Raw genomic sequence first — 27,170 nt, forward strand, 5'->3', positions numbered from 1 at the left:
TCTGTATGTTCTTTTACAAAAACAAAAAAAAAGGATAAGTAGTCCATAGCATTATTTATGAAAGTCTTCTGAAGCCATACAATAGTTGTTTTTATAAGAAACCCTCCGAAATTCTCCATATCCACCCTAGCTTTCCATGAGGGTTTACGAGAGACTTAGCAATGGCCAATTCTTGAACAAATCGTACTATTAGAGTCAAGCATTTTTTTAATTAATCAGTTGATTTGGTTCATAAAACCAGTCTGAATTATAACTGACAAAAACTTAACATTTCTCTGGAGGGGAAGAATATCAATAAACAATTTGGTCTATTCCTCAAACAGTGCTATTGCGTGAATTCAGAGGACTGGTATAAAGCAGTTATAAGTTGTGTAGAACACGTTCATTGTGTCCTTTTTGAAGCCTGAACAATCCAGTCCAAATTAAATGTTATTCTAAAGCAAAACACTTATCAGATCATTTTTGGGTGAGCTATTTCTTTAGGATTGCTGAATATCAACCACCTACACTACCATTCAAAGGTTTAGCATCAGTACTATTTTTTGTATAATACCTTTACCGAAAGCATGCATTAAATTGCTCAAAAGATATTTATGATGTAATAAAAGATTCCTTTCAAATAATTATTTGAACTTTCTACTCATCAAATAATTGTATTAATATAAAATGGAAACATGGATCATGGTTTCTACAAAAATACTGATATTAAAATTGATATATAATTTTTTGTTGAGTAGTAGATCAGCATATTAAAACAATTTCTGAAGAATCACTGGAGTGACTGCTGAAAACTCAGCTTAGCATCATGGGAATGAAATTCATTTTAATATATTTTCAAATGGAAAAATTATTTTCAATTGCAGTAATACTGAACAAATAAATGCAGCCTTGGTAAGCTGAGACGACATCTTTTAGAGACATTAAAATAATCTTATGACCCCAAACTATTGAATGGTAATGTAAGTTCACTCAGTATCACGTAAATGGACTTATACAATAAGAACTGGTAAAATTCTAAGAAATACAGCACTGTCCTTCAAAATAAATAAATGAATGTGAATGTGGAAGGGGTCTCTTTATCAAATGACTCTTGTGGCCTCGCTGCCTTCATTTGGGTTGCAAATAACCTTCTCACCTTAGAACTCACACCTTTAATTAAATTACTACTGGGGGGTCCGAGCTGTTAATTACAAAAAGTGTGTGTGTGTGTGTGTGTGTGGGAGGGCCACTGGCCGATGTAGAACAATAAGTGAAGGGGCTACTCTGCCCCCAACTCAACTCAAGTCATTTAAATATTTATTTTCTTTAACTATCCACATTTCTTTCTCTTTCAAGGAAAAGGCAAACTCACCAGTCTCTTGGCAAACTCCTTATTTTCAGACAGGAATCCATAGCCAGGATGAACCTATAAGAGAGAGAAAGAGAAAAAAAATATTTATCTACATGCATCCATAGAATTAATCTTATAGAGGTGACATTTAACAGCTTCATTGCATCAACTCAGTTTATAGATAATAACACTGTCCAGGGCACCATGTTAATAATATATGACCTTCTTTACACCAACATGGATTAGGCTCCAACTGTGCTAAAGTCCCCTGCGTTTTACCTTACCTTACACACACACACTCACACACACACACACACACACACACACTCACAGCTTGTGCTCCAGTCTGCTTGATGGCGTTCATGATAGCATCCATGTTCAGGTAACTTTTATTTGTAGGGGCAGGGCCAACACACACAGCCTCATCAGCCATCTTCACATGAACCTGAGAGAATGAGAAAACACACAGGAAAATTGTCAAAGTCGAAATCCTCATATCACGTTTCATTTTTTGAACTGTCGGAAAAACTGGTTAACTAATGATTTAAGTATTACACATTTTGTGACTTTCTCATTTAGGGGTCATTAACATTCCTGCAATTTGACCTGCTTTTTTCATTATTAATGGCAAATGCACAGAATGGGGAAAATATATATATATATTTTTTGATGCATTATGCACTTACAGAATTTCTATTATGATGTTTAAAAGTTTATTTGACCCACTTATTTAATTATTAAATGGCAGCTGAACAGACCTGAAATGTTTATATGCATTTTTTAAAGCTAGTTTCTTTAACTACCCTCTAATGGCATTAAATTAATGCATCTGGCAAATACTTTTAACTACTGAAACTTACACTGCCTAGAAGGCATACATTTGTAACATTTAGTTTGCTGGAAATCGAGCCCACGATCTTGGTGTTACTAGTGCCATGCTTTACGGTTTGACCTTCAGGAAAACAAGCAAAAAAGTACTTTTACACAGATGCATTTAAAATGTTGAAATGTTTTTTCATTTTTTGTTTTTTTTAAATGCTTATAACCTACAATACTGCTAATAACAGTTTATGTGGGACAAAAAAAGTTGTGTGTTCTAGTTTTTGTTTTTCATAGTCTGATTTTCAGTGAGTTGTAATGATTGTACCAGATTTTAACCCAAAACTCTGCATTTTAAACACTTATTTTCACTGTTGTAAATGCCAGTCAGTTGTCTGCGTGGCCAAGATGTCGTCACACATGGTGTGAAGCAACTGTGACAGTGAGCTGACGGAGTGACAGACCTCACAATGGGATGACAACTGCATCAACAGGGGAGGTTTGGAGAAGACTCGCTAGCCAACTGCTGCTTCTCTGCTAATGTTTTCAACACGTGTAAAAAGGGAGACACAAAGTCGTTTTCCCTCACATTTAATGAGGGTGATGCAAACAGGGGTGGAGGAGCTTGCAAGACACTCAAATGAGTCCAAAGGACTGAAGCAGCCACATACTGCAACTTGACTTCAAGGATCATCTTACTGAAGAAGTGATTATGTAACTATTTTTAACTGACTGTAAATTCGTTTTGTTTACCAAAAAAAAAAATTCTTAAATGAAGTAAAAAAAACAACTTGGTTTTGAATCGCACAGAAAAATCTCTAGATGTGTTTTCACTGACAGTGAGTTTAATGAGTATTCTGTCTGAGCCTTTTAATGCAGCGCAAAACTTGACGGCTCCCTGCCATTTGTTTCAGGAGGCTAATAAACGTCTTTTTCCGTCAGCACCGACCCGGTTAACTAGAGAGGACGTGAAACAACCTGTGGGTCCTGTTTGCTTTTAATGGAACACTTTAATGTAGACACTAAATTACTACATAAATTAATTTCTCTTTCATTATGTTTCAGAAAATGACATTAGAAAAGATAAAAAGTCGAGTTGAAAAAAGATTCAGCATTAGGAATGTGTTGGTCATTCCTGGGGGTCAGTCTATGGACTTCTAATGTCAATTTGTTCCCCCATACAGAGTCCAGATTACCCCCCACTGCTCTGTTTAAACATCTTCATTTAGATGCTCTTTGGAAGCTGCAAATCAAATGCAAAAGATCCCCACCTCTAACCCCCCCATCATTCCCACAATCCAGCACAGAACACAGCAGGGGGACGAGCTGAGTTTAAAACACTGCCTCTATCAAACTCTCATGCATATGGAATAGGAGGGGGTGAAAACTGACAGCTATCAATCACGGCAACAGAGGATTACACTCCATGGAAAGATAAAGTTGAGAGGAGCAAAAGCTTTAGTTTATCTTGCAATGCTTGTAAAAGTGTAGTGGGGTCTAATTTAGATATTAGTACTAGAATGCCTCCAGATGACTAACCTGCTTCAGCCCATTTTTTTTACTCATTTCAAATGCTTCATAGTCTTCATGTACAGCATATACGAGCTGTTGTATTAGTAATCTCTTCTTTGATATGTGGAAGTTTTTAATGAATGATCAAACAGTGGGGCCAAAAAGAAATTAAGATGTTTCTAGTTTGCATTTTTCTAATTTAATACAAGAATTTTAATGAAATTATATTAACAGCATAACCATTTTAATAAGAAGTTAAAAATAAAAATGTATAGTTTTAAAAAATCTGTTAAGACTTCCATGAAATTCCAAATCGGTATGACTTCTTTTCCTCCATGGAAGATAAATTCTAACTAATTGTTTGTTTATCAGCATTCTTCAAGAACAGAATAGTTTAAAACATAATGACAACCAATAAACTCTTGGAGCAGAAACTCTTATGGCCGAAATTCTAACCTGCTTCCTGGTGAGAAAGGATCAAAAAATGTAACGCTTAGTGATATGAAAAGCAAGGCTGTCCAGTAACATCTGCTGAATAGACAGCTTTGTCCTACTGAAATCACATGATGGCGGTTCTTTACCTTTCAGCAAAACATGAGTGAATCTTAATTAGTGAGAATTAACAAGAATGATTTTCAGCTTCAAATTAGTTTTTGAATCAATGTGCTTTCAGACTTTTTAACCTCAATGTTTTTGTCCATTTTTAGGGTACATCTGAATATTCATTTCTCTCACCGCACTGGAGTCCACATCGCTGTGAACTGCGACTGTCTTGATGCCCATCTTCTTACATGTTTTAATCACCTGTGAATGGAAACAAAGAATGAATATGAATGTTTTTCATTTTCTAGTAGTAAAAATGTACCAAAGGTAAAAGACATTATGGAACTTCATGTAAAGATCATACATCTAGGACTTAAGACAAATCTAATGTTTTGAGTTAAACACACTGAAAGGAACCTTCCTGGTGAAGAACACACACACACACTCACCCTGCAGGCGATCTCGCCTCTGTTTGCAATGAGGATTTTATCAAAGGTCTGTGGAAAGGAAAAGGGAACAGGGCGATTAAGACACTTGTTTTGTCAACACATTTGATTTGTCCACAATGTGTGTCTCTAACACTGACTAAAGCTCAACTCATTTAGCTGTAAGTGAAAGCTGTTCAACACACACTGCTTTTTAGATGACAAGAAGAGAGAAGAGATAAAGACCTTTGAGATCAAATTCTAAGTGCAGAACTGAATATAAAACTGGATGATCATAATTAAACTGTCTCAGGTACAAAAACTACTTACCTCCTGTTATCTATTCCATGAAGTGAAACATACACAAGTTTAAAACGAGGGAGATCTAGATGATTCTGGCTGTTAAGGTGGATGTTTGTGTGCCTTAAAGATCAAAGCATGAGGTTTTGCTAATGTTGTCTGCCACGTGTAAACAATTTATGGAAAAACTGAAGGAAGTGTCTGCCTATAAACCATGTTGTCAAGATGAGCCTAGGGCCATGTGTATTCAAGAACGCATTCCTAAACTCAAAGCATATTTCCCCATTTGCTCATATTGCTACACCTCCACTCCCACAACAAACACACACCTCCAGGCAAAGGCTAACTGTGGGAGAACGAAACATCAAAGCTACATGGCTGCAACAGGCTTTTGGGAAAGTAGAGGCCGAGAGAGTATGCCAAGAAAATCTTGACCTTGATATACGGGGTGTTTGTCAAAATAACTTCCTTGTTTCCTCTATGGATATATGTAGATACCTCATTCTACTGCTCCAAACATGTCAACATGTCCGTCATCTTGACTACTCATCACTCTCACCAACCAAACCATTCATTTTTATTGGAAATGCAGCAACAGTTTGCAGCCTATGGAAGCAGAGATATACAGTGGGTACGGAAAGTATTCAGAACCCCTTCAATTTTTCACTCTTTGTTATATTGCAGCCATTTGCTAAAATCATTTAAGTTAATTTTTTTTCCCTCAATGTACACACAGCACCCCATATTGACAGAAAAACACAGAATTGTTGGCATTTTTGCAGATTTATTAAAAAAGAAAAACTGAAATATCACATGGTCCTAAGTATTCAGACCCTTTGCTCAGTATTTAGTAGAAGCACCCTGTTGATCTAATACAGCCATGAGTCTTTTTGGGAAAGATGCAACAAGTTTTTCACACCTGGATTTGGGGATCCTCTGCCATTCCTCCTTGCAGATCCTCTCCAGTTCTGTCAGGTTGGATGGTGAACGTTGGTGGACAGCCATTTTTAGGTCTCTCCAGAGATGCTCAATTGGGTTTAAGTCAGGGCTCTGGCTGGGCCATTCATGAACAGTCACGGAGTTGTTGTGAAGCCACTCCTTCGTTATTTTAGCTGTGTGCTTAGGGTCATTGTCTTGTTGGAAGGAAAACCTTTGGCCCAGTCTGAGGTTCTGAGCACTCTGGAGAAGGTTTTCGTCCAGGATATCCCTGTACTTGGCCGCATTCATCTTTCCCTCGATTGCAACCAGTCGTCCTGTCCCTGCAGCTGAAAAACACCCCCACATCATGATGCTGCCACCACCATGCTTCACTGTTGGGACTGTATTGGACAGGTGATGAGCAGTGCCTGGTTTTCTCCACACATACCGCTTAGAATTAAGGCCAAAAAGTTCTATCTTGGTCTCATCAGACCAGAGAATCTTCAGGTGTTTTTTAGCAAACTCCATGCGGGCTTTCATGTGTCTTGCACTGAGGAGAGGCTTCCGTCGGGCCACTCTGCCATAAAGCCCCGACTGGTAGAGGGCTGCAGTGATGGTTGACTTTCTACAACTTTCTCCCATCTCCCGACTGCATCTCTGGAGCTCAGCCACAGTGATATTTGGGTTCTTCTTTACCTCTCTCTCACCAAGGCTCTTCTCCCCCGATAGCTCAGTTTGGCCGGACGGCCAGCTCTAAGAAGGGTTCTGGTCGTCCCAAACGTCATCCATTTAAGGATTATGGATGCCACTGTGCTCTTAGAAACCTTAAGTGCAGCAGAATTTTTTGTAACCTTGGCCAGATCTGTGCCTTGCCACAATTCGGTCTCTGAGCTCTTCAGGCAGTTCCTTTGACCTCATGATTCTCATTTGCTCTGACATGCACTGTGAGCTGTAAGGTCTTATATAGACAGGTGTGTGGCTTTCCTAATCAAGTCCAGTCAGTATAATCAAACACAACTGGACTCAAATGAAGGTGTAGAACCATCTCAAGGATGATCAGAAGAAATGGACAGCACCCGAGTTAAATATATGAGTGTCACAGCAAAGGGTCTGAATACTTACGACCATGTGATTTCAGTTTTTCTTTTTTAATAAATCTGCAAAAATGTCAACAATTCTGTGTTTTTGTGTCAATATGGGGTGCTGTGTGTACATTAATGAGGGAAAAAAATTAACTTAAATGATTTTAGCAAATGGTTGCAATATAACTGAGTGAAAAATTGAAGGGGGTCTGAATACTTTCCGTACCCACTGTATGTGTATGTATATATATTATAAATAATATATATATGTATGAATATGATAGGGTTATGTAATGGTCAACAATTGTGTAGAAATATCTAACGCTAATGATAAACTAAATCCTCTGAATATCAGCTTCTAAAGATTAATGTAGACAAATGTTTGTATAGGCACGAGTAAAAAGTTTTAAATGATTTAAAAGTTTTTGAAAAGAAGTTTCTTTGGCTGACCAAGGCTGTATTTATATGATCAAAAATACAGTAAAAACAGTAATATTGTGAAATAATATTACAAATATTATTACTGTTTTTTGTGTGAATGTCAGAATGTCATTTATTTCTGTGTTCCTGAATTTTCAACAGGCATTACAGTCTTCAGCGTCACATGATCATGAGTAATGGCAGTAGAAATGTTATTTAAATAATATTACACAATGTTACTGTTTTCACTGTAGTTTTGATCAAATAAATGCAGCTATGGTGAGCAAAAGAGACTTTATATAAAAACATTACAAAAATCTTTTGACCAATAGTGTACAACTAGGTTGCAGATGCAGTTAAGTAGCTCTGCAGTGTTCGCAGGGCTTTAATCACTGCTAATATGGCACAGAAATCAATGGTTTCCTCTTTCATCATGAAGGACATGTCAATTGGCATAAAAGACAGTTGATACTGCACAAAGTGCTATGTTTTTTACCGTAGGTCTCACTTGGATCCTATCATACAGTCTGACAGACAACAATTGCACAGAACCATAGTACAGTGTTCATGCTCTAAGATTTAGGAAAGGAAACAAGAATGCACAAGTAAAGAAAATAATATCAAACACTCTTATAATCAGACTTACCTTCTCATTTGGATCATGTACTGTAGAGTACCGGCAGATTATAACACCGCATCTCTGCTTGCTAAAACAGACATGCTAAAACACAGAGAGACGATGCGGTCATCACCACTGACTGAATGAAACTGTTTCTAACAGAGGTATTTATTATCTATCCATCTTTTGCATTGAAATGTAAAACATAAGGGAATCTGTTTTAAAAAATATATACATTTTATATTTTAGTATAATATAAATGGATATAATAGGCAATTTACTTTCAGACCCTTCATAATAAAACATTTGGGTACCTCTGGTTTACAACTTCAAAACAAGTCACAAAAGTTTTAGCACCCCTTGCATTGTGTTCAGTTACAGTAATATAACACGACAGCACCATCGACTCTTAATTATATATCAAGGGAGTAATATAATTGTCTTAATATGATTCTGAACAACAATGGCACTTGTGTTTAATTCATATGTCTGAATGAAACGTCCTAATAGTAGAACATGGCTTTGTGATTTTCAGTTTCAATCATCAAAAAGAATCCGACTGACTGAGAGTCCTTGATAAAAGTGGAAACTAGATCTAAACAACAATATAAACTGCTTTCAAAGATCTTATTATTAGGAACCTTTTAATCAAATATTCAATATATGTTCGCTGCACAGACAAAACGTCTTTAAATTATGTTCAGCACAGCTGCATCAGATAAACACTTCATGAAATCATTTTGACATTGAGTTCACAGTCATCAATGATAAAGACCTCTGGTCGTTATTTCTTCAACGAGAACAACTAAAGGACACACCATATACTTATAAGGAGCAAGTGATGTTTCATAAATAATACTTGACAGTTTCAAATCAATGAAACTGTCCGTGTATCGTGATACTTCATGTGAATACTCTTGCGGATCTTTTAAGACAAGTCAGAGCGCTTAGTCCGATAACAAAGAAATGTTGTGTACAAAATTCTGACAAATCAGCAGATTCGTTATATGAATTGTTTTCCTGCAAGCAGCGACTTCATATACCAAACGCTCACCTTAACAGCATGCAAAACTCTGTGGAAACCTGCAGCGCTTCTGTAAGCCGCCATGATAACCGCAGCTACCGTTGAGAGCAGGGCGGCGCGCTCTTATGACGAAATACTCATAGTTTGGGGGTGTTTGCCCTCTCGACCAATCAGATGTGCACTGAAGCTGGGGGACACAACAGCTGAAAGTTGCACTAAAGGCTGCTAATTAAAACCGTGACCTTGAAGGCTATTCTATTGAGTCTGCACGAAAACCTAAATTATGACTATGCATTAATTTTTTTTATATATATTTTATTAAAATGGGTGGCAGTAGTTAAAGGTTTATGTATTTCAATTCATTTATTTGGCAATTTATTTATTTTATTTGCCATGTATTGCATTAAAATGGTTTATAATTGGAACAGATTAAACTATCGAGTAGGTATTATTGTTCATCACATTATTATTTTAATTTCTTTGTTTTGTATTGACACATTTTCCTGAAAGTAAACATTCGGGAAACCAATGCTGCAAATGATGATGAAAATAACATATTGTATGCATAGGTATGTCTAATTTATTTTTTTATTGAAAATGTAAAGGCAATCATACAGCTACTACCTGAAACTATTTTGAGGACTCGAGTACTTTTGTATGAGGACTTTCAGACCATTTGTGTTTGTGAATGTAGTCTAGCTATCATGATGTGCAAAAAAAAAAAAAAAAAAAAACCCCGGCCAAAGATAAACACAAAGAGTAATATATAAGTCGTTATGTCATTATAGGTCATGAATCATAGTTCTTATCATATCCTCCTGGGACCCAGAAACAAATTAAAAATAAAAAAGCTTTGTGAATTTAGTATTCGTTCATAAGAAAGAAATGGAAAATAAACATTTTGAAGAATTATTTTTTTTATGCTATGCTATGTCCTTTGTCGAGGACACCAGGACTCAATTTTAAAATAAATAAATAAAATTACATGAATAGACATAAATAAGGAAAAAAAAAAAAACTTTGAATAAAAATGATTCTCAACTATGTCATGAAAGATGTAACAGAATGATTTGATATGCCATTTTGCTTTATGCAATATGTGTAAAAATGGCCATAAGAGGGTTTTCCCATTATATACAATGTATCTACGATGTATCTAATTTGCATATTAATGTGTTCGTGGGGCAGCATGTAATGGAAAAAAGAAGTGAAGAGTTCAGCTGCAAAAGCTTCTAAGTGCCATCTGAAATTTTCTTTTAAATTTAGCTTTTTTTTCCCAGGCTCCTTCAGTTATTTCACTTTAATGTCAAATAAAAGAACCTATTCATTGCCATTAAAGTGAATTTACTGAACCTACACATGAGAGCCTGAGAAGAACATTTCAGATGGCACTTAGAAGCTTTCGCAGCTGAACTCGTCAAGTGTAATAATTGGAGAAGAATAACTGGCAAGATTTTCACAATAATAATAATAATCTAATATTTCATATATTGAAATATGCCCCACCCCCGTTCATATGGGTCCCATATAAATTGTCAATTAACGAATGAGACATTTGGTTTTATTTTTTGTTTCATTGTCTTTATATATTTTCTTTACGGTTTGGCATTAGTTATCAAAAATTTACATCTTAAAACTGAATAACAACGTACAAACACTTTAAAGGTAACACTTTTGTACACATTTTAGTCGAGGAGTTTTTCATAAATATTTTGTACTTTTTAATCAAGTATAAGCTATACCATAATTTAAAAACAAGAGGCTTTTCTCAAAATTACTCGAAGTGGATAATTTCCAGATATCTGTAACATGCATGGAAATGATTCTTACAATAATATACATTCACAGAATTGTGTCCATTTTAACGCACAACATTTGACTTCGGCACTTAGGATCCCCGTTAATACTTTTATGGTAAGACAATCAAATATAGTCTAATGACAGGAATCATCAGGAAAACATCGTAACTTGACACGACATTTATACAGTCAGAAAAATACATCCATCCTTCCTCTTTGGCAAATTACCAAAGCACATTTTATTCTTCATAAAAGAAAACAACCTTCATTTTAGTCACATAATAGGCTACTTTTCCTTGAGTCACAGTGCAACACTGAATCTTCGACATGCTGACAACATAAATCCTCGTTTACTATTTACAAATAATGTTTTCTTGTATTAGCAGTTCTTAAACGAGTCCTTAAACGTACCACTCGCTAAAATTGGACGCTAAGGTGCCATGGCCGCTGCTGTTGAGCGCGACAGAGTCCGGCGACATGGTGCTGTGCGTTTCTGAACACGGAGAGATCAAACTGGAGGGAGTGGAGGACTCGTACCCAGAGCTTCCAGCGGGAGAGGAGTCCACCACCGGAACTTGATCCTCGTGAACCTACAAAAGACAGCAAACACTTGGAATCGGTTGATTCTGACTAAACTATGATATGCAAGGTAATAGCTTGGAGAACAGAGAATAGCTGTCACATGATTTGAATTCCCACCTTCATGTGTTTCCTTAAGGAGCTGGGATGAGTGTAAGACTTGTCGCACAGTTTGCACAGATATGGCTTGTCAGACGTGTGAACGTGCATGTGCTTCTTCCGGTCACTGCTGTTGGCGAAACGCCTGTCACAGCCGTCGAATTCACACAGGAACGGTTTTTCTCCTGAAAGACAACAATATTTTCTATTTGTGTGCATGTTTTACCACACTGGTTAGAACTTTACACAAAGAATGAATGAATGCTACTACTACAGCTACTCTCTCAAAAAGGGGTGATGGCGCAATCTTACCAATTTACGCATTCAAATTTAAGAGCAATTCACACTTACAAAAGCATCCGATTTTAATTATAAAAAAAATCCCTATAGGATTTCTAATCTTAAACTAACTTGTCTAGCGATTGATGAGACATCCATGTGTAAGGGGTGTATGCAAAAAGTGCTGTTTGTTATTAGCCTACTTAAGTGCAAGATCAAAGTTCTAGCTTTGAAACTGAAATGACCATTTAAACTAAAGTACTGCGCCATTCAATAAAAAGCCATGTTTAAAAGAACTTCAATAAATAATCACCTGTATGTGTTCGTTTGTGTATTTTCAGATTCTCTGAGCGCGCGAACACCTTGCCACATCCCGGGAAGGGGCACGCGAAGGGTTTCTCTCCCGTGTGCACTCGGATATGATTCACCAGTTTGTATTTCGCCTTGAATGGCTTGCTCTCCCGTGGACAGTCCTCCCAAAAGCAGACGTGGTTACACTGTTCTGGGCCGCCGACATGCTCCGTGGACACATGCGTGACCAGCTCGTGCATGGTGCTGTAAGTTTTGCTGCAGCATTTTTTTGGATCACCAAGCTCCGGGTCGATCCATTTACAAATGAGCTCTTGTTTGATGCACTGTTGTCGCATGTAGCGGAAGAATGCGCCGGGATGGTGCGCCATGTTCATACCCATATTTAGGCCATATTGACCATAAGGATCGGCCCGCGCATTGGGCACTTGGTGATACTGCTCCGTTCGCCCGAAAACCTCACCGGGTAATCCAAGGCGCCCGTTCAGGATGTTTGGAGAGCCGTGATGGGACCCGTGCTGCTCGTGGATTCCAGGGAAAAGTAGGTGACCCTGACCTTCTGGGTGCGAGTGATGGAGAGGCCCTGCTGTGGAGCTGAAGATGGGGTGTTGGCCGCTGCCCGGAGTCGAATCCCCAAAGCCTCGGCTACGCAAGAGAAACTCCCTGGTGGAGTTAAAGGTGGAAGTGGCGTACGAGGCAGCGTGCGCCGCCGCATGCGCTCCAAGAGCGGCCGCGGAATAACTGGTTGCTTGGGGCGCAAAAGCTGCGCTCTGGCCCGGGGACAAATCGGTGTGGTTCAGTTTGAACGCGCCCATGTTTGCCGATTCCATGAAACTCATATCTCTGTCCTGCGTCTCGCTCACAGCCGAGTGATGCCTTGTGAACGTGCCAACCCCTAAACCAGAGATTTGGTGGCCGGCATCCAGTAACATCACCACGGTTTTTGATTGCAAGATGCGACTACACCCGCGTTTAAAAATAAAACAAAAGTAGGATATGAATAAAATGAGTGGCTGTTAATTGCCCGTAATACGGCTATAATTAAAACTCATACCAACTGATGAAGTTAGAGTCAAATCAAATAAATCCTTTTGACACGATGGAAAAACTGCAAAAATGTACACAGTTTGTACATCGGTACAATTAGTGCGCCAAAGTGAAACTAGTAGCGGTTGCACAGGTTCTCTGTGCGTCTTGCATCCAACTGAGTGTTTTTGCGCTCCTGACTGCGCTTATCTCTGGGGTCTCTCCAGGGCACCCCACGCCCCCTCACGACAGTAACCCCGTTTCCCAAATCTAAGAATCCCATTGGTCTGTGTAACTCCCAAATCCTGTTCACTCGTCCAATCAAACGTTTACTCACCGTGAGTAATCAGGGCTGACGGTTCTTGTGGCTCCGCCCAGTTTTACGCCTTTAAGAGAGAATAATCTGTGCTGGAAGTGAGGGGGAAAAATAAATTAAATGAAAAACACTGTATTACAATATTATTTATTATTAGGCCATTATTTGGTTTGAATGCAGTGACTGTATTAAACACATCTTTAGTAAGTTATAAGATAAATTTGTAGGACACTCTTATTTACTTCTGCAAAACATCTGAACAGATTCGATGAATAGCTCCCTGCGACATAAATATTTTCCTGAGTGGAAGTTTCATTTGCGAGCTCATTCTATTTGAAGCTTTTACTATAAACTAGCGTAGGCTATGCTTTTACAGCACAGCAGTGAATAATATTGTAATGTTTATATCATCGGTTTGGGTGCAGATTTGTGCAGTGCGCGCGAGTGCGTTATGGTTCATAACCAAAATGCACAGCATAAAACGTTTTAGGTTGATCTTTATAAATGAAATATTTAACGAAAATGTCTAAACCATTTTGGTCCCTAAATCGAGCTGTGGAAGTTATTTTTTTTTACCATTTCACAAACCCCCCCCCCCCCCCCGTGATTAATTATTTTTGTGTTTTGTAAAGTCAGGTTTTGAGCTGTTAAATATAACACTTTTACGAGATCAACATTTCCTATTATAAATCATTTTGAACTCGAATCCAGCACAGTGTTCATTTTTGATCTTCTGACCTATTTTAAGAAGTATATTGGACCTTGTTGTGCTGTATCATCTTTGACAGAATCAGAGTTGATAGAAAACACTTGTCCTTCTCTGCAGCGTCTCCGGAAACGAACACTTTTGTCAATAGCTTATTTGGACAAGGGCTCAAGCCTTAGGTCTCAGAATGAGCAGTCAAAGAGAAGGAAGGAAGGGACATGAGAGTGCTGTAAAGAGGTAAGTCACCGGCTTTGAACTGAAACTTATTATGGGCTCGGGTTGTCCTGACAACGGCGGTGAGATGGGAAGTGTCTCCATTGTGGAGGAGCTGTTCCTCTTCAGAGGAGATCTAACCTTTAGACACATATTTACGTGGCCAGTCTTGAATTGGTGACATACACAGACGGATACACAGATGTCAAGAGGTTAGAAGGGAACAACTGACCCTTTTCACCACAGAACAAACATTTACTCCACTGCTCAATTAAAACATCTCATGCTCACATAATAAAAAGACATTCAGAAACCAGAATTATTTTGCGCTGATTCGGCTATTCCTCGAAGGATGAGATTTATAAAGAAACGACAAATGTTTTTAGGTGATATTTCCCGTCAGGTTTCACAAAATGAAATGGACGCCCTTAAAATAAGATTTAAATGTCAGCCAACAAATGGTCTTAACTGACCTGTAAATGAATTCAAAATATATTAATTAAATCAATTATCACGAGCACGTCATAATCTCTCGCCCAGTCAACCGTTTTGAACATATTTAAACTTTTCAAGAGAGAGGCCAGACTAGCCTAATAAATGAGCTTATTCAATAAAAAACTGCTGTCTTTACATTTTAATACATTTTTATTTTTTGGATTTTAAAATTAAAACCAGATTGTTTGGTTGTTTCAGAGATATTTTATAAGGCAATGTCGTTAATGGCAACTTGTTTTCAAACGAAATTTGATGAGAAACACTTTTAGGTTTTAAAATATTGCTCTTATTTTTAGAGGTTTTTCAGTGCACTGCAATAATTTACCGCCACCCTTTTTTAAAACAACATCGGCTTAATCTAAAATATTTTACAGATGTGATTTATTTGAAGTATTTTATTTAGGCACATATTTAAAGACATTTAGTAGGCTATATTTTACCCACTGTGGCTCAATATTGTGAAATTAAAAATGTATAGCCTATCAGTGACGAAGAAGGAGGATTTAAAAACTCAAAATGTGTATTTTGTTTATATTTATATTTTTTAAAAATTACATTCTTCAAATAATAATAGGCTATAAGCATTTGAATAATAATTATGAATAAATATGTTTCTTTAGAGACTAAATTAAAGGCTTTAATAGCCTAAAAGGAGAGAAAACTTTTTATGAACAAAACCTTGTGGCTGAGTTGATGTCATGAACAAGAACTATGGAACAGGTGGTCAGTTTGTTTGATTGTTTATTTAAATTTTGCAAATCCTGGAAGGATGCCAGTTTAACGTGAACGGCTAGTCACCAGAAGTTTTAAAACAACTGTAGCATAAACTCAATTTCGCACAAATTAATTGATGTTTAAGGGCTATCTGTGTAAATTGTAAATTTGGATAATGATTCCCCGGATCTGTTAAATGGCGTCTCCGACAATCACTGTACGGCATCCTGATATTGAATAAAAGGTGCAAAATGTCCCAATAAGCAAAACGTGTCAACCCACACAAACATGCCCACATATTTGAGTGCACAACTACTATACGGTGTGCATGCGCGCATGTGTGTGTGTAAATGAGCTCATCATTCAATGAACTAGTCTGTACAAGATGCACTAATGAGCTGAATCACCCATATGCTGTTTAACGTTTCTGCACTGTCAACCAGATCTCTCTCTCTCTCTCTCTCTCTCTCTCTCTCAAAAAAAAGTTTGGGAAAAATCAGTGGGGGAACCTCAACTCTAAAGTTGTGAAATTCTGCCATTCAGAAATACAAAAGCCCTTTTTTTCCATTCACTCCTTGGGTTGGAGATTTTTTTCAAAGTGAGCAGCAGAAAATGAAGAGAGAGAAGAAGGGATGGAGCCCCTTATGACAGAAAACAAAACAGCTACAGACTTCTGCAGAAAAACAAACAAATCTTTCCTCGGCTGCATCATCTGCTGAATCTTACATTTGATGCATCTAGTTGTGCAAAAGAAAATAAGATGGCATCTATTTGACTAAACATTGACAATCAAAAGAGGTCAATCAAAAGAGGACAGAAAAGACGTCCAGTCAGCTGTAATTTGAGGGTTGGTTAGCCAAAAATAATGGTATGAACGTAACTATTAAAATAATAGCATTCAGCAGAACTCTGACAGTCTGCTTATGGGAAATCTGACATTTGCATCTGGCAAATTTGCATAAATACAACGAAAAGTGTTTCATAATCACAGTTCATCTCTTTTTTTCTCAGTCCCTTTTTCTCAAAGACACACATGCACACACATTTTTGAGGTTCAAACCCCAAAAGCCTCTACAATCATTTGAAGTTGCTACTCCCCATGCAGGAATAATGCTGCTATGGCAACCATATATATAAAGGGTAGTTTGGAGGGCTTAGCATATATCAGCACTGATAGACAGGACGGCACAGAACCACTGCAGGGAGAAACAGGGAAGCGTGTTTGGTCCTATTGAAAACAGCAGCAGCAGGCGTCACCGCCTCGTCCCACCTGCATTTCTCAGGAGTGTATGAGCTCCGGCACGGTGGGGTTTCCGCAGTCCACTATCTTTATTACAAGCTTGTGATAGAATGTCATCTATATGTTTTTGTAAATATATAATTATAATTGCACTTATATTTTTAAGTATTCATATTAAGTAAATGTATTCATTATTCAATAAACTTTAAAATATTAACAACTGTCTATTTAGAAGTCTAGAGAGAAGCTGTACAATTTATTCCCTTTATTAACACATTTTAAAATGATTATTATATGTGGCCACAAAACCAGTCATAAGTAGCACTGGTATATTTGTAGCAATAGCCAAAAAATAGCTACATTGTATGGGTCAAAATTATTGATTTTTCGATATTAAATCACTGAGTTCAATGATTATTTACACACTATTTTCCTATTTAATATGAAATAAAAGCACTATATAAATAAAGGTGACTTGATCTGACTTAAGACAATGTTCCATGAAGATATTTTGTAAATTTCCTAGCTTAAATATATCAAAACTTAATATTTGATTAGAAATATGTGACGCTGGACCACAAAACCAGTCATAAGGGTCAATTTCCAAAATTGAGATCTATACATCATCTGAAAGCTGAATAAATAAGATTTCCACTGATGTATGGTTTGTTAGGATAGAATAAAAATCTGGAATCTGAGGGTGCAAAAAAAATTAAAATATTGAGAAAATCGCCTTTAAAGTTGTCCAAATGAAGTTCTTAGCAAAGCATATTACTAATCAAAAATTAAGTTTTTATTAATTTACAGTAAGAAATTTACAAAATATCTTCATGGAACATGATCTTTACTTAATATCCTAATGATTTTGGGCATAAAAGAAAAATCGATCATTTTTGACTGACTGGTTTTGTGGTCCAGGGTCACAAATGTGTAACATATAAATGTCTTTACTGACACTTTTGAACAATTTAATGCCAATGCATCATTAATGAATAAGTGAATACATTTAATAAAGTAATAAAACCAACAAATTAAACCTAGAAAATGGTTAAAACGACAACCATATGAATTTTTATGCCCTTGGGGAACATCCAAAAAAAAAAAAAAAAACATCTCTATTCTATTCTATTCTATTCAACTCTACTCTATTCAACTCACCCTGTGTCTGTGTAACGGAACTGGTCGGACACAGAAGGTAAGTTAAATCACACAGTGTTTATTAATGAGGTGAGCAGCACACATCAGCAGTGAAGAGTCTTCAGACTTGGTGAGTATCAATCCGTGAGATTAACGTGAGGTGAATGTCACAGTAACCGTTCGTCTCTGTCTTGACAGATCCAGTAGAGCGTCAGCATCAGAGTGGCCGAGACGAACGAGCGTACACACGGACACCAGGAACGGGAGAAGAGGATGACTGGAGGATGACAAGACAAAAGGTAAGTAATAACAGGTAAGTCTTAACTGGTAGCTATACTCAGCTTCTAGATGAGCAGAGACGGTCCAGGTAGCAATCCCAAGATCGGACAACTGGTGACTCTGGTGACTGAGCTTAAATGTGGCTGGTGATAATGAGGTGCAGGTGCAGGTGATTAAAACTCAGGTGAAGTGGATCGGGGTAACTGGCTCTGGGAGGAGCCTGGTCCTTCTGCTACAGTACCCCCCCCTCCATGGCCCACTCCTGAGGGCCGACCTCGGCGTCGTGGTGGTCTGCCTCGGCCTCGAGGTGCAGGACGATCAGGATAGGTGGCGTGGAAATCATCCAGAAGGCTGGGATCGAGAACATCGTCTCTGGGGATCCAGGAGCGCTCCTCAGGACCCCTCCCAGTCCACGAGGTATTCTAGTCTCCCACCACGACGCCGGGAATTTAGGATGTCTCGGATTTTGTAGATGGCTCCATCATCAATGATGAGTGGGAGAGGGGGTTCCTCGGTCGGACCAGGCTCTGGGGAAACAGAAGGGTAATATGGTTTAAGTAAGGAGACGTGAAAAGTAGGGTGAATTTTATATTGTGCAGGGAGTTGAAGCTTGTAAGTGACCGGGTTGACCTGTTCCAAGATGGTGAAGGGGCCAACGAACCTGGGACTCAGCTTACGGCTGGGCAGGCGTAGCCGAATGTCTCGTGTGGAAAGCCATACCTTCTGTCCAGGCTGATAGGTGGGTGTTACTGAACGACGAGCATCGGCGGCGATCTTCTGCCTGTGTACAGCCCGTTGCAGGTGGTGATGTGCTGAGTCCCAGACTCCCTCGCTCTCTCGGAACCAGTGGTCGACCGCAGGCACATTGGAAGGTTCTCCGGACCAGGGGAACAATGGAGGCTGGAAACCGAGTACGCACTGGAAGGGAGAGAGTCCAGTAGAAGATTGACGGAGTGAATTCTGGGCGTACTCGGCCCAGCCTAGGAACTGGTTCCAAGAGTTCTGAACGAGCTGAATGCCTTCTTTGCTCGCTTTGAGGCACAAAACAGCACCACTGCACAGAAGACTCCACCTCCTCCCGGCGACCAGGTGATGACGCTGTCCCCGGACAGCGTGAGTAGGTCCCTCAGCAGGATCAATGCACGCAAAGCTCCGGGTCCTGACAACATTCCTGGGCGTGTACTGAGAGACTGTGCAGTGGAACTCACTAATGTCTTCACAGACATCTTCAACATCTCGCTAAATCAGGCCGTTGTCCCCACATGCTTCAAAGCTACCACCATCATTCCAGTCCCGAAGAAGTCATCTCCATCCTGTTTCAATGACTACCGTCCAATAGCACTCACTCCTATTCTCATGAAGTGCTTTGAACGGCTAGTCATGCACCACATCAAGTCTGTCCTCCCCCCCTCACTTGACCCCTTCCAGTTTGCATATAGGTCCAACCGCTCGACCGATGATGCCATCGCCACTGCCCTCCACCCAGCCCTCACACATCTGGACAAAAAAGACTCATATGTCAGGATGCTGTTCATAGACTTCAGTTCAGCATTCAACACAATCATCCCTCAACAGCTCACACACAAACTGGTCCAGCTGGGGCTCAACACCTCTCTGTGCAACTGGCTGTTGGACTTCCTGACCGGGAGACCTCAAGCAGTACGGGTTGGCAGTAACACATCCAGCACCATCACACTGAACACTGGGGCCCCCCAAGGATGTGTGCTGAGCCCCCTCCTCTTCACTCTGCTGACCCACGACTGCACACCGTCACACAACTCTAACCTGATCATTAAGTTTGCGGATGACACAACTGTGGTGGGTCTCATCAGCAACAGAGATGAGACAAACTACAGGAGCGAGGTGAGCCGCCTGGCCGGGTGGTGCAGTGACAACAATCTCTCTCTGAATGTGGAGAAGACGAAGGAGATTGTTGTTGACTTCAGGAGAGTACACACTCAGCATGCCCCTCTGACCATCAACGGTGCGACTGTGGAGAGAGTGAGCAGCACCAAGTTCCTGGGTGTGCACATCACAGAGGACCTCTCCTGGACTAACAACACTGTAGCACTGGCCAAGAAAGCACAGCAGCGTCTCTACTTCCTCCGCAAACTCAGAAGAGCCAGAGCCCCGACCCCCATCATGTGCACCTTCTACAGAGGCACCATCGAGAGCATCCTAACCAGCTGCATCACTGTGTGGTATGGCGCTTGCAACGCATCCTGCCGCAAGTCACTTCAGCGAATAGTGAGAGAATAGTGATCATTGGTGTCTCTCTCCCCTCCCTCCAGGACATCTACAGCACCCGTCTCACCCGCAAAGCCCTCCGCATTGCAGGTGATCCCACCCACCCGACACACAGCTTCTTCAGTCTGCTGCCATCAGGGAGGAGACTGCGGAGTCTCCAGACGAGGACCAGCAGACTGAAGGACAGCTTCATACATCAGGCTGTCAGGAAGCTGAACTCCCTCCCGTCCCTGCCCCCACTCCCCTCTTCTTACCCCATACAACACTGAACTCTGACACTATGAGAACCCCCATGTGCCTTATGTCACTTTATCTATCTTTTCTTTATTTTTATTTTTCTACAATGTTCTCAGATTGATAAGCTCTTTTTGCACTACAAATATATCTGCACAGTTTTGTTTTTATTTAACTGGTTTGCACTATCTGCCATGCGCCTTATGCCACTTTATCCATTTCTTTATTTTTTTTCTACAATGTCCTTACTTGTATAGCTATAGAGTTGTATGTACATATGTTTAAACCGTATTATCTGTATTTGAACGCGTTTAATGTTAACTGTTTACACCAAGGGTCTGAGGGTAACGCAATTTCAATTCTCTGTATGTATGTGCTGTACATGTGGAAGAATTGACAATAAAGCAGACTTGACTTGACTTGAAAGAGTTCTGGAGGCGATGGCAGAAGGTTCTCAGGAAGCGCCCAATCTCCTGGATCTTGCGTTCAGTCTGCCCATTTGATTGAGGATGGTAACCTGAAGTCAAGCTGATGGTCACACCTAGGAGAGCGAAGAAGGCCTTCCATGGGAGATGAATGGGCCTCTGTCCGAGACTATATTTTCGGGGAGGCCGTAGTAACGGAATACATGATTGAATAAGAGTTCTGCGGTTTGCATGGCAGTGGGGAGCCCGGGCAGAGGAACGAGACGGGTGAATTTGGAAAATCTGTCGATGATGACGAGGATGCAGGTATTATGGTCGGAGGGTGGTAGGTCAGTTATGAAATCCACTCCTAGGTGTGACCACGGGCGGTTGGGAATGGGTAAGGGCACCAGCTTGCCTGAAGGGAGATGACGGGAACTTTTGGATATGGTGCAGTCTGGGCAGCCCTGAACGAACCTTCTCACATACCTGGCCATGTTCGGCCACCAGAAGCGATCGCTTAGCAGCGAGAGAGTAGCGTTGGCCCCTGGGTGACCAGTACCAAGTGAAGTGTGAGAGGAGTGGATGAGGGAAGTGCGCTGTGTCCTGGGAACATACTGACGGCCCGGTGGGCAGCCCGGCGGATTGGCAGGAGGAGTGTCAGAGACCACTGGAGGAGAGGACCAGGCAATAGGGCTCACGATGATGTTGGAGGGCAAGATACCTTCGGGCTCCTCGAGAGACTCCTCCTCGGTGTGAAGACGAGATAAAGCGTCTGCCTTGGCGTTATGAGATCCTGGTCGATAGGAGATTTGGAAATTGAAACGGGTGAAAAACAATGCCCATCTTGCTTGGCGTGGATTTAATCGTTTGGCATCTCGTAGATATTCGAGGTTCTTGTGATCTGTGAGCACGAGAAATGGTTGAACTGCCCCCTCCAACCAGTGTCTCCACTCCTCCAGGGCAAGCTTGATGGCCAGAAGCTCCCTGTTGCCGATGTCGTAGTTTTTCTCCGCCGGGCTGAGCTTCTTGGAGAAGGCACATGGATGGAGCTTGGGAGGCTTCCCCTGCCGCTGAGATAATACCGCACCTACTCCAGTTGTTGATGCGTCCACCTCTATGATGAAGGGCAGTTCTGGATCGGGGTGGACGAGGAGTGGTGCGGTAGTGAAGGCTTCTTTGAGACGGTTGAAGGCATTGGTGGCACTCACATCCCAGGCAAGGGACTTCTTACCTCCTCGCAGGAGATCAGTGAGGGGGCTTGTGATCGAACTATAGTTGGCAATGAATCTTCTATAAAAGTTTGAGAAACCCAGGAAGCGCTGCAATTCCTTGATCGTGGTGGGTCGGGGCCAGGACGTGATGGCTTCCACCTTCCCCTTGTCCATGCGGATGCCACCGTGACTGATGATATATCCAAGGAAGTGTACTGATGGTTGGTGAAATAGACATTTTTCTGCCTTGAGGTAGAGCTGGTGTTTCCGCAACTGCTGAAGGACCTCCGCAACGTGGTGGCGATGTTCGGCCAGGCTCCGGGAGTAGATCAAAACGTCAATGTAGACGATTACAAACCGATGAAGAAACTCCCGGAGCACCTCATGCATGAAACTTTGGAAGACAGATGGGGCGTTGACAAGCCCATAGGGCATAACCCGGTACTCATAGTGCCCAGTAGGGGTTACAAAGGCGGTCTTCCACTCGTCCCCCTCTCTGATGCGGATGAGGTTGTACGCCCTGCGGAGGTCCAGTTTGGTGAATATGGTGGCACCGCGAAGTTGTTCCAAAGCTGCAGGGACAAGAGGAAGGGGATAGCGATATTTAACAGTGATGAGATTTAGCTTACGGTAATCTATGCATGGACGGAGCCCTCCATCCTTCTTGGCCACGAAGAAGAAACTCGAAGCAGCAGGGGAAGTGGAAGGGACGATGTAACCTTGTTTGAGTGCCTCTTCAATATACTCCTCCATCGGCTTCTGCTCGGGAAGTGATAGGGGATAAATTTTACCCCGTGGTACTGGTTCACCCGGAACTAGGTCGATTGCGCAGTCCCATGGCTGATGAGGTGGTACCCGAGATGCCCTTTTGGGACAGAACACATCCCGGAAAGCCTCGTAGTCGGGTGGAACCTCCACAGATTGTTTCTCCACAGGGCTCTCTATGGACGTGGCCTGCACAGATAATTCAACAAATGGACGTGGAGAAGGTTTTGGCATATGTGGGAAACATTGAGGGAAACAGTTAGTACCCCACTTCAGAACATCTCCAGAGGTCCAAGATAAAACTGGATTGTGCTTTACCAGCCAGGGTCGACCCAAAACAATGTCTACAGTGGATTCCTCTAAAATCAGTAAATGAATACTCTCCTGATGGAGCTGCCCCATTCGTAGCAACAGGGGACCGACACAATATTTTACATGGCGACGTGTGAGTGGAGTACCTGTTATGGCTTGGATCTGGTAAGTGGTTTCGGTTGCAATGGGTGTGAGGTGGAGTTGCCGGCTGTTTCCCCGAGATGAAGTTCCCCGCTGAACCGGAGTCCAAGAGGACTGTGACTGGCATCAGGTGATTTACAAGGACAATGTTAGCACAAGTAGTTAAAGGGTTCATCTTGGGTATGTGAGGTTGCATACCACTCACCCAAAGCCTGGGCGGACGAAGGGTGCAGGACTGAATCATATGGTCAGAACTTCCACAATACAAGCACAACCCATTGGTAATTCGCCTCTGTCTTTCTGTAGACGATAAATGGAAAGTGTCAGTCTGCATAGGCTCAGATATGGGTCTAACCTCTGGCTGGTGGCTCGGAGGAGTGTCAATGGCTGTAACGGTCGTGGTCTCCGATGTACAGGCCCGCATACGGTTGGAGCAGCGGATGGCAAGTTGAATAAACTTCTCTAGCCCAAAGGTGTCATCGTAGGCTGCCAGATGAATCTTCAGGCGGGAATTTAAGCCTTGCCGGAAAGCTGAAATCAGTGATGGCTCGTTCCATCCACTCGCGGCCGCGAGGGTGCGAAACTTCAGGGCGTATTGATGAATAGTCATGTTACCCTGTCGAAGCTTATATAACTGTTCTCCAACTGAAGAATCACCAGGAGAGCTGCTAAACACCTCTTTGAAATGGGCGAGAAACTGGGCAAAAGTGCGGGTGGCGGGTCCGGCTTGACTTAGAATAGTCTCCGCCCATCTCAATGCGGGTCCTGTGAGCGACGTGATCACGAACGCTATCTTCGCCTGGTCGGTCAGGAACATCGGAGGATGTAAGTCAATAGTTAGAGTACATTGTAGAAGGAAGCCATTGCACTCCTCGGGATCACCTGAATAGGGCGCTGGTCGGGCCATGGGACTGGCGTACATTACTGCCGAAGAAGTGGTGGTGGCGGAAGTGACGGGTGCGGTAACAGAGACCGGTGGCGATGGTGAAGCCAGATGGGCTAATAACCTTTTCAAAGTGTTGACCAGTTCCTGAAATGGGTCGTTAACACTCATGGTGTAGCCGTCGTGGTCCGATCTTCTGTAACGGAACTGGTCGGACACAGAAGGTAAGTTAAATCACACGGTGTTTATTAATGAGGTGAGCAGCACACAGCAGCAGTGAAGAGTCTTCAGACTTGGTGAGTATCAATTGATTACTAATTGAGTATTAATTGAGATTAACGTGAGGTGAATGTCACAGTAACCGTTCGTCTCTCTGTTTTGACAGATCCAGTAGAGCGTCAGCATCAGAGTGGCCGAGACGAACGAGCGTACACACGGACACCAGGAACGGGAGAAGAGGATGACTGGAGGATGACAAGACAAAAGGTAAGTAATAACAGGTAAGTCTTAACTGGTAGCTATACTCAGCTTCTAGATGAGCAGAGACGGTCCAGGTAGCAATCCCAAGATCGGACAACTGGTGACTCTGGTGACTGAGCTTAAATGTGGCTGGTGATAATGAGGTGCAGGTGATTAAAAGTCAGGTGAAGTGGATCGGGGTAACTGGCTCTGGGAGGAGCCTGGTCCTTCTGTTACAGTCTGTTTGTTCAACTTGAAATTATTTGAGATTGTACAAGTTATGTATTACAGATCAAAGCTGTTAGAATTTCAAAAAATATATATATTAGCATATTAAATACAAATCTCCTAAAGGCAACAAAATGACTTTTCATAAAATACATTGTAAATAGGCTGTACGCTTTTTTCTTTTCTTCCAGACACAATCCAGCTTGAATCATTGTAATGCTCAATTGTGGCAGCCATGATCATCTGACCATAACCCTTCATAGCAGTGACCATAAGTGCGGGACCAGCTTCAATTAATGCTCTCTGTTGGAGACAGAGGCACACAGACCGAAGGGGACAGATTCAATATTTTTAGTTCTCAGGAGATCTTTTCACCATGGGGGGAGATTTGAGAGAGATTATAATGATGATGGAGGGAATGTGGTGCTATGACATCTAAATCAACATATGTAACATTCAATCAATATTACGGTCTAATAATACCATTTGGATCAATTTGAATATTTTTTGAACATGTTAGCCTATTATTTATTAAACAATTTTTAACTATATCAAAAAAAGTGTTATAATATCTTTATGACCTATTTTTCCACAATTTGGGGTTTCTGCAGGTTTCATGAAGGTAAATTTAAGACATTTATGACCTTTTTAAAACGATATAATGACATTAAGAAACAAACAGACATTTAAAAGGAACAAAATACATATTGTCTCTAAATGTAAATGTCTTGTATCAGCAACGCTTCAAAGTTTGAAATCTATATATAAATTATCTCTGATGCTTTTAATTAATTTTACAACAAAAAAAAAAAGTTTAAAAAATGAAAGTTTGAAAAGCAGCTTCAAACCATATTGTGTTCTTCCTCTGTATTGTGCAAATGGCTATAGATTCTTAAATCAAGATAAATTACTTGAGAAGCAAAGTGACAGAAAATAGTCTTGTTTTCTGTGAAATCGGTCAAAATTGAGTTTATGATTAAAACAAGAACAAATATCTGCCAATGGGCTCTAAAAGGAAGAACAAGTTTTCACACACCACTGACAGATATTTGTTCTTGTTTTAAGTATGAACAAGATTTTGTTTGTTCATTTTGCATCTGAAGTAAATGTACAGTATCTTGATGCTTCGATATTTGAGGTGAATTCAGGTAAACTGGGACATTTTTAACCTGAATTCACCCCTACCAGAAAACAAGACAAAAACAATAAGGAAGATGTTAATTTTTTTTGCAATGCATGCAACATTCAGTGCCATAACTTTATGAATTTAAGACTTTCTGATCCGATTTAAAACCTTTGAATATCATAGTAAACAACACACCAAATCACACAATATCAATATGTCTCTTAAACTATTCAGATACTGCGAATCACAAGTGAAGAATCAATTCTCCTCATAATTTTATCACCTGTTGCTAAATGACCAGGTCACAGCACTCACAGCAAGATATCTATGATGACCCCCGTCGACTGAGTTTCAGCTAAAGAAGGGGGGACAGAAGAACTGATGATCGGGCCGAAGAAGCTCTGAAGAGGCTAAAGGTCAGGGAACAATGCCTATAGAGAGAAGGGTTACCAGGATGGACGATACATGGCCTTAGGCCATCCACATCGGAGGAGGCTCTCACCCGCCGGGCATCTGTGGACAACAGGTGACGGAGGACAATACAATAGTGTTTCATAGCCTTTAGTTCAGCATTATCTTCACATAACCACAAGTTAACAGACTAATGCTGGAGCCACAGGCAAAGAGTACACTAATGGAGTCTCTAGCTGTGTTTCAGGTCATAATGCCAATTTCTTTCCAGGTTATTATGGGTTTGCACAGTGGAAACTATATGGGATGCTTATTTTAAATGTCTGGTTCACGGCTAGGAGATGACATGACAACTGCTTCTGAAACTACAAGCTTCACTGCAGTTTTGCCTCAGAACTGAGAAAAAAAGAAGTGGTGAAGTACTTTCATTAGACGTTTAGTTTAAAGCATATGTGAGAATAAACCATTTATGTATGATATTTTTGCATAAACAAAGTGAAGCCAGAGGGTTGGAGCATAAACACTCTCTGAGGTCCATCATATCACACTGAGATTCTACTGAT

The 27,170-nt window shown here is 40.7% G+C and overlaps 2 protein-coding genes across 2 annotated transcripts in view; both read right to left on the bottom strand.

Annotated features, from left to right (window-relative positions):
- LOC306872796 (propionyl-CoA carboxylase alpha chain, mitochondrial-like) overlaps window positions 1–9,123 on the bottom strand; it is a 51,622-nt gene extending 42,499 nt beyond the window's left edge. The window contains exons 1-6 of the mRNA XM_079421637.1: window positions 9,023–9,123; window positions 7,996–8,070; window positions 4,654–4,701; window positions 4,397–4,465; window positions 1,662–1,775; window positions 1,352–1,405 (exon numbers count right to left, since the gene is read on the bottom strand). Of these exons, the coding sequence (XP_079277763.1) occupies window positions 1,352–1,405; window positions 1,662–1,775; window positions 4,397–4,465; window positions 4,654–4,701; window positions 7,996–8,070; window positions 9,023–9,076 (414 nt within the window). The 5' untranslated portion in view covers window positions 9,077–9,123. The remainder of the gene's footprint in view (window positions 1–1,351; window positions 1,406–1,661; window positions 1,776–4,396; window positions 4,466–4,653; window positions 4,702–7,995; window positions 8,071–9,022) is intronic.
- Window positions 9,124–10,566: 1,443 nt separating this feature from the next.
- LOC306872359 (zinc finger protein ZIC 2-like) lies at window positions 10,567–13,402 on the bottom strand. The gene is made up of 3 exons (XM_079420873.1): window positions 12,062–13,402; window positions 11,491–11,654; window positions 10,567–11,381 (listed from the first exon to the last, which is right to left on the bottom strand). The coding sequence occupies exons 1-3, from the start codon at window positions 12,987–12,989 to the stop codon at window positions 11,193–11,195; spliced, it is 1,281 nt and encodes a 426-aa protein (XP_079276999.1). The 5' UTR covers window positions 12,990–13,402; the 3' UTR covers window positions 10,567–11,192.
- Window positions 13,403–27,170: the final 13,768 nt, after the last annotated feature.

This window comes from Barbus barbus (genome assembly GCF_936440315.1).
Source record: "Barbus barbus genome assembly, chromosome: 7".
NCBI lineage: Eukaryota > Metazoa > Chordata > Actinopteri > Cypriniformes > Cyprinidae > Barbus > Barbus barbus.

Bases quoted from the DNA above. Each gene is read 5' to 3' on its own strand.
- LOC306872359 (XM_079420873.1), bottom strand. From the start codon at position 12,989: ATGTTACTGGATGCCGGCCACCAAATCTCTGGTTTAGGGGTTGGCACG. The intron at 11,655-12,061 runs GTGATTATTTAT...GTTGTCTTTCAG, and splicing joins ACACAAACGAACACATACAG to GAGAAAAACCGTTCCTGTGT. The intron at 11,382-11,490 runs GTGGGAATTCAA...TGTCTTTTGTAG, and splicing joins CCTTAAGGAAACACATGAAG to GTTCACGAGGATCAAGTTCC.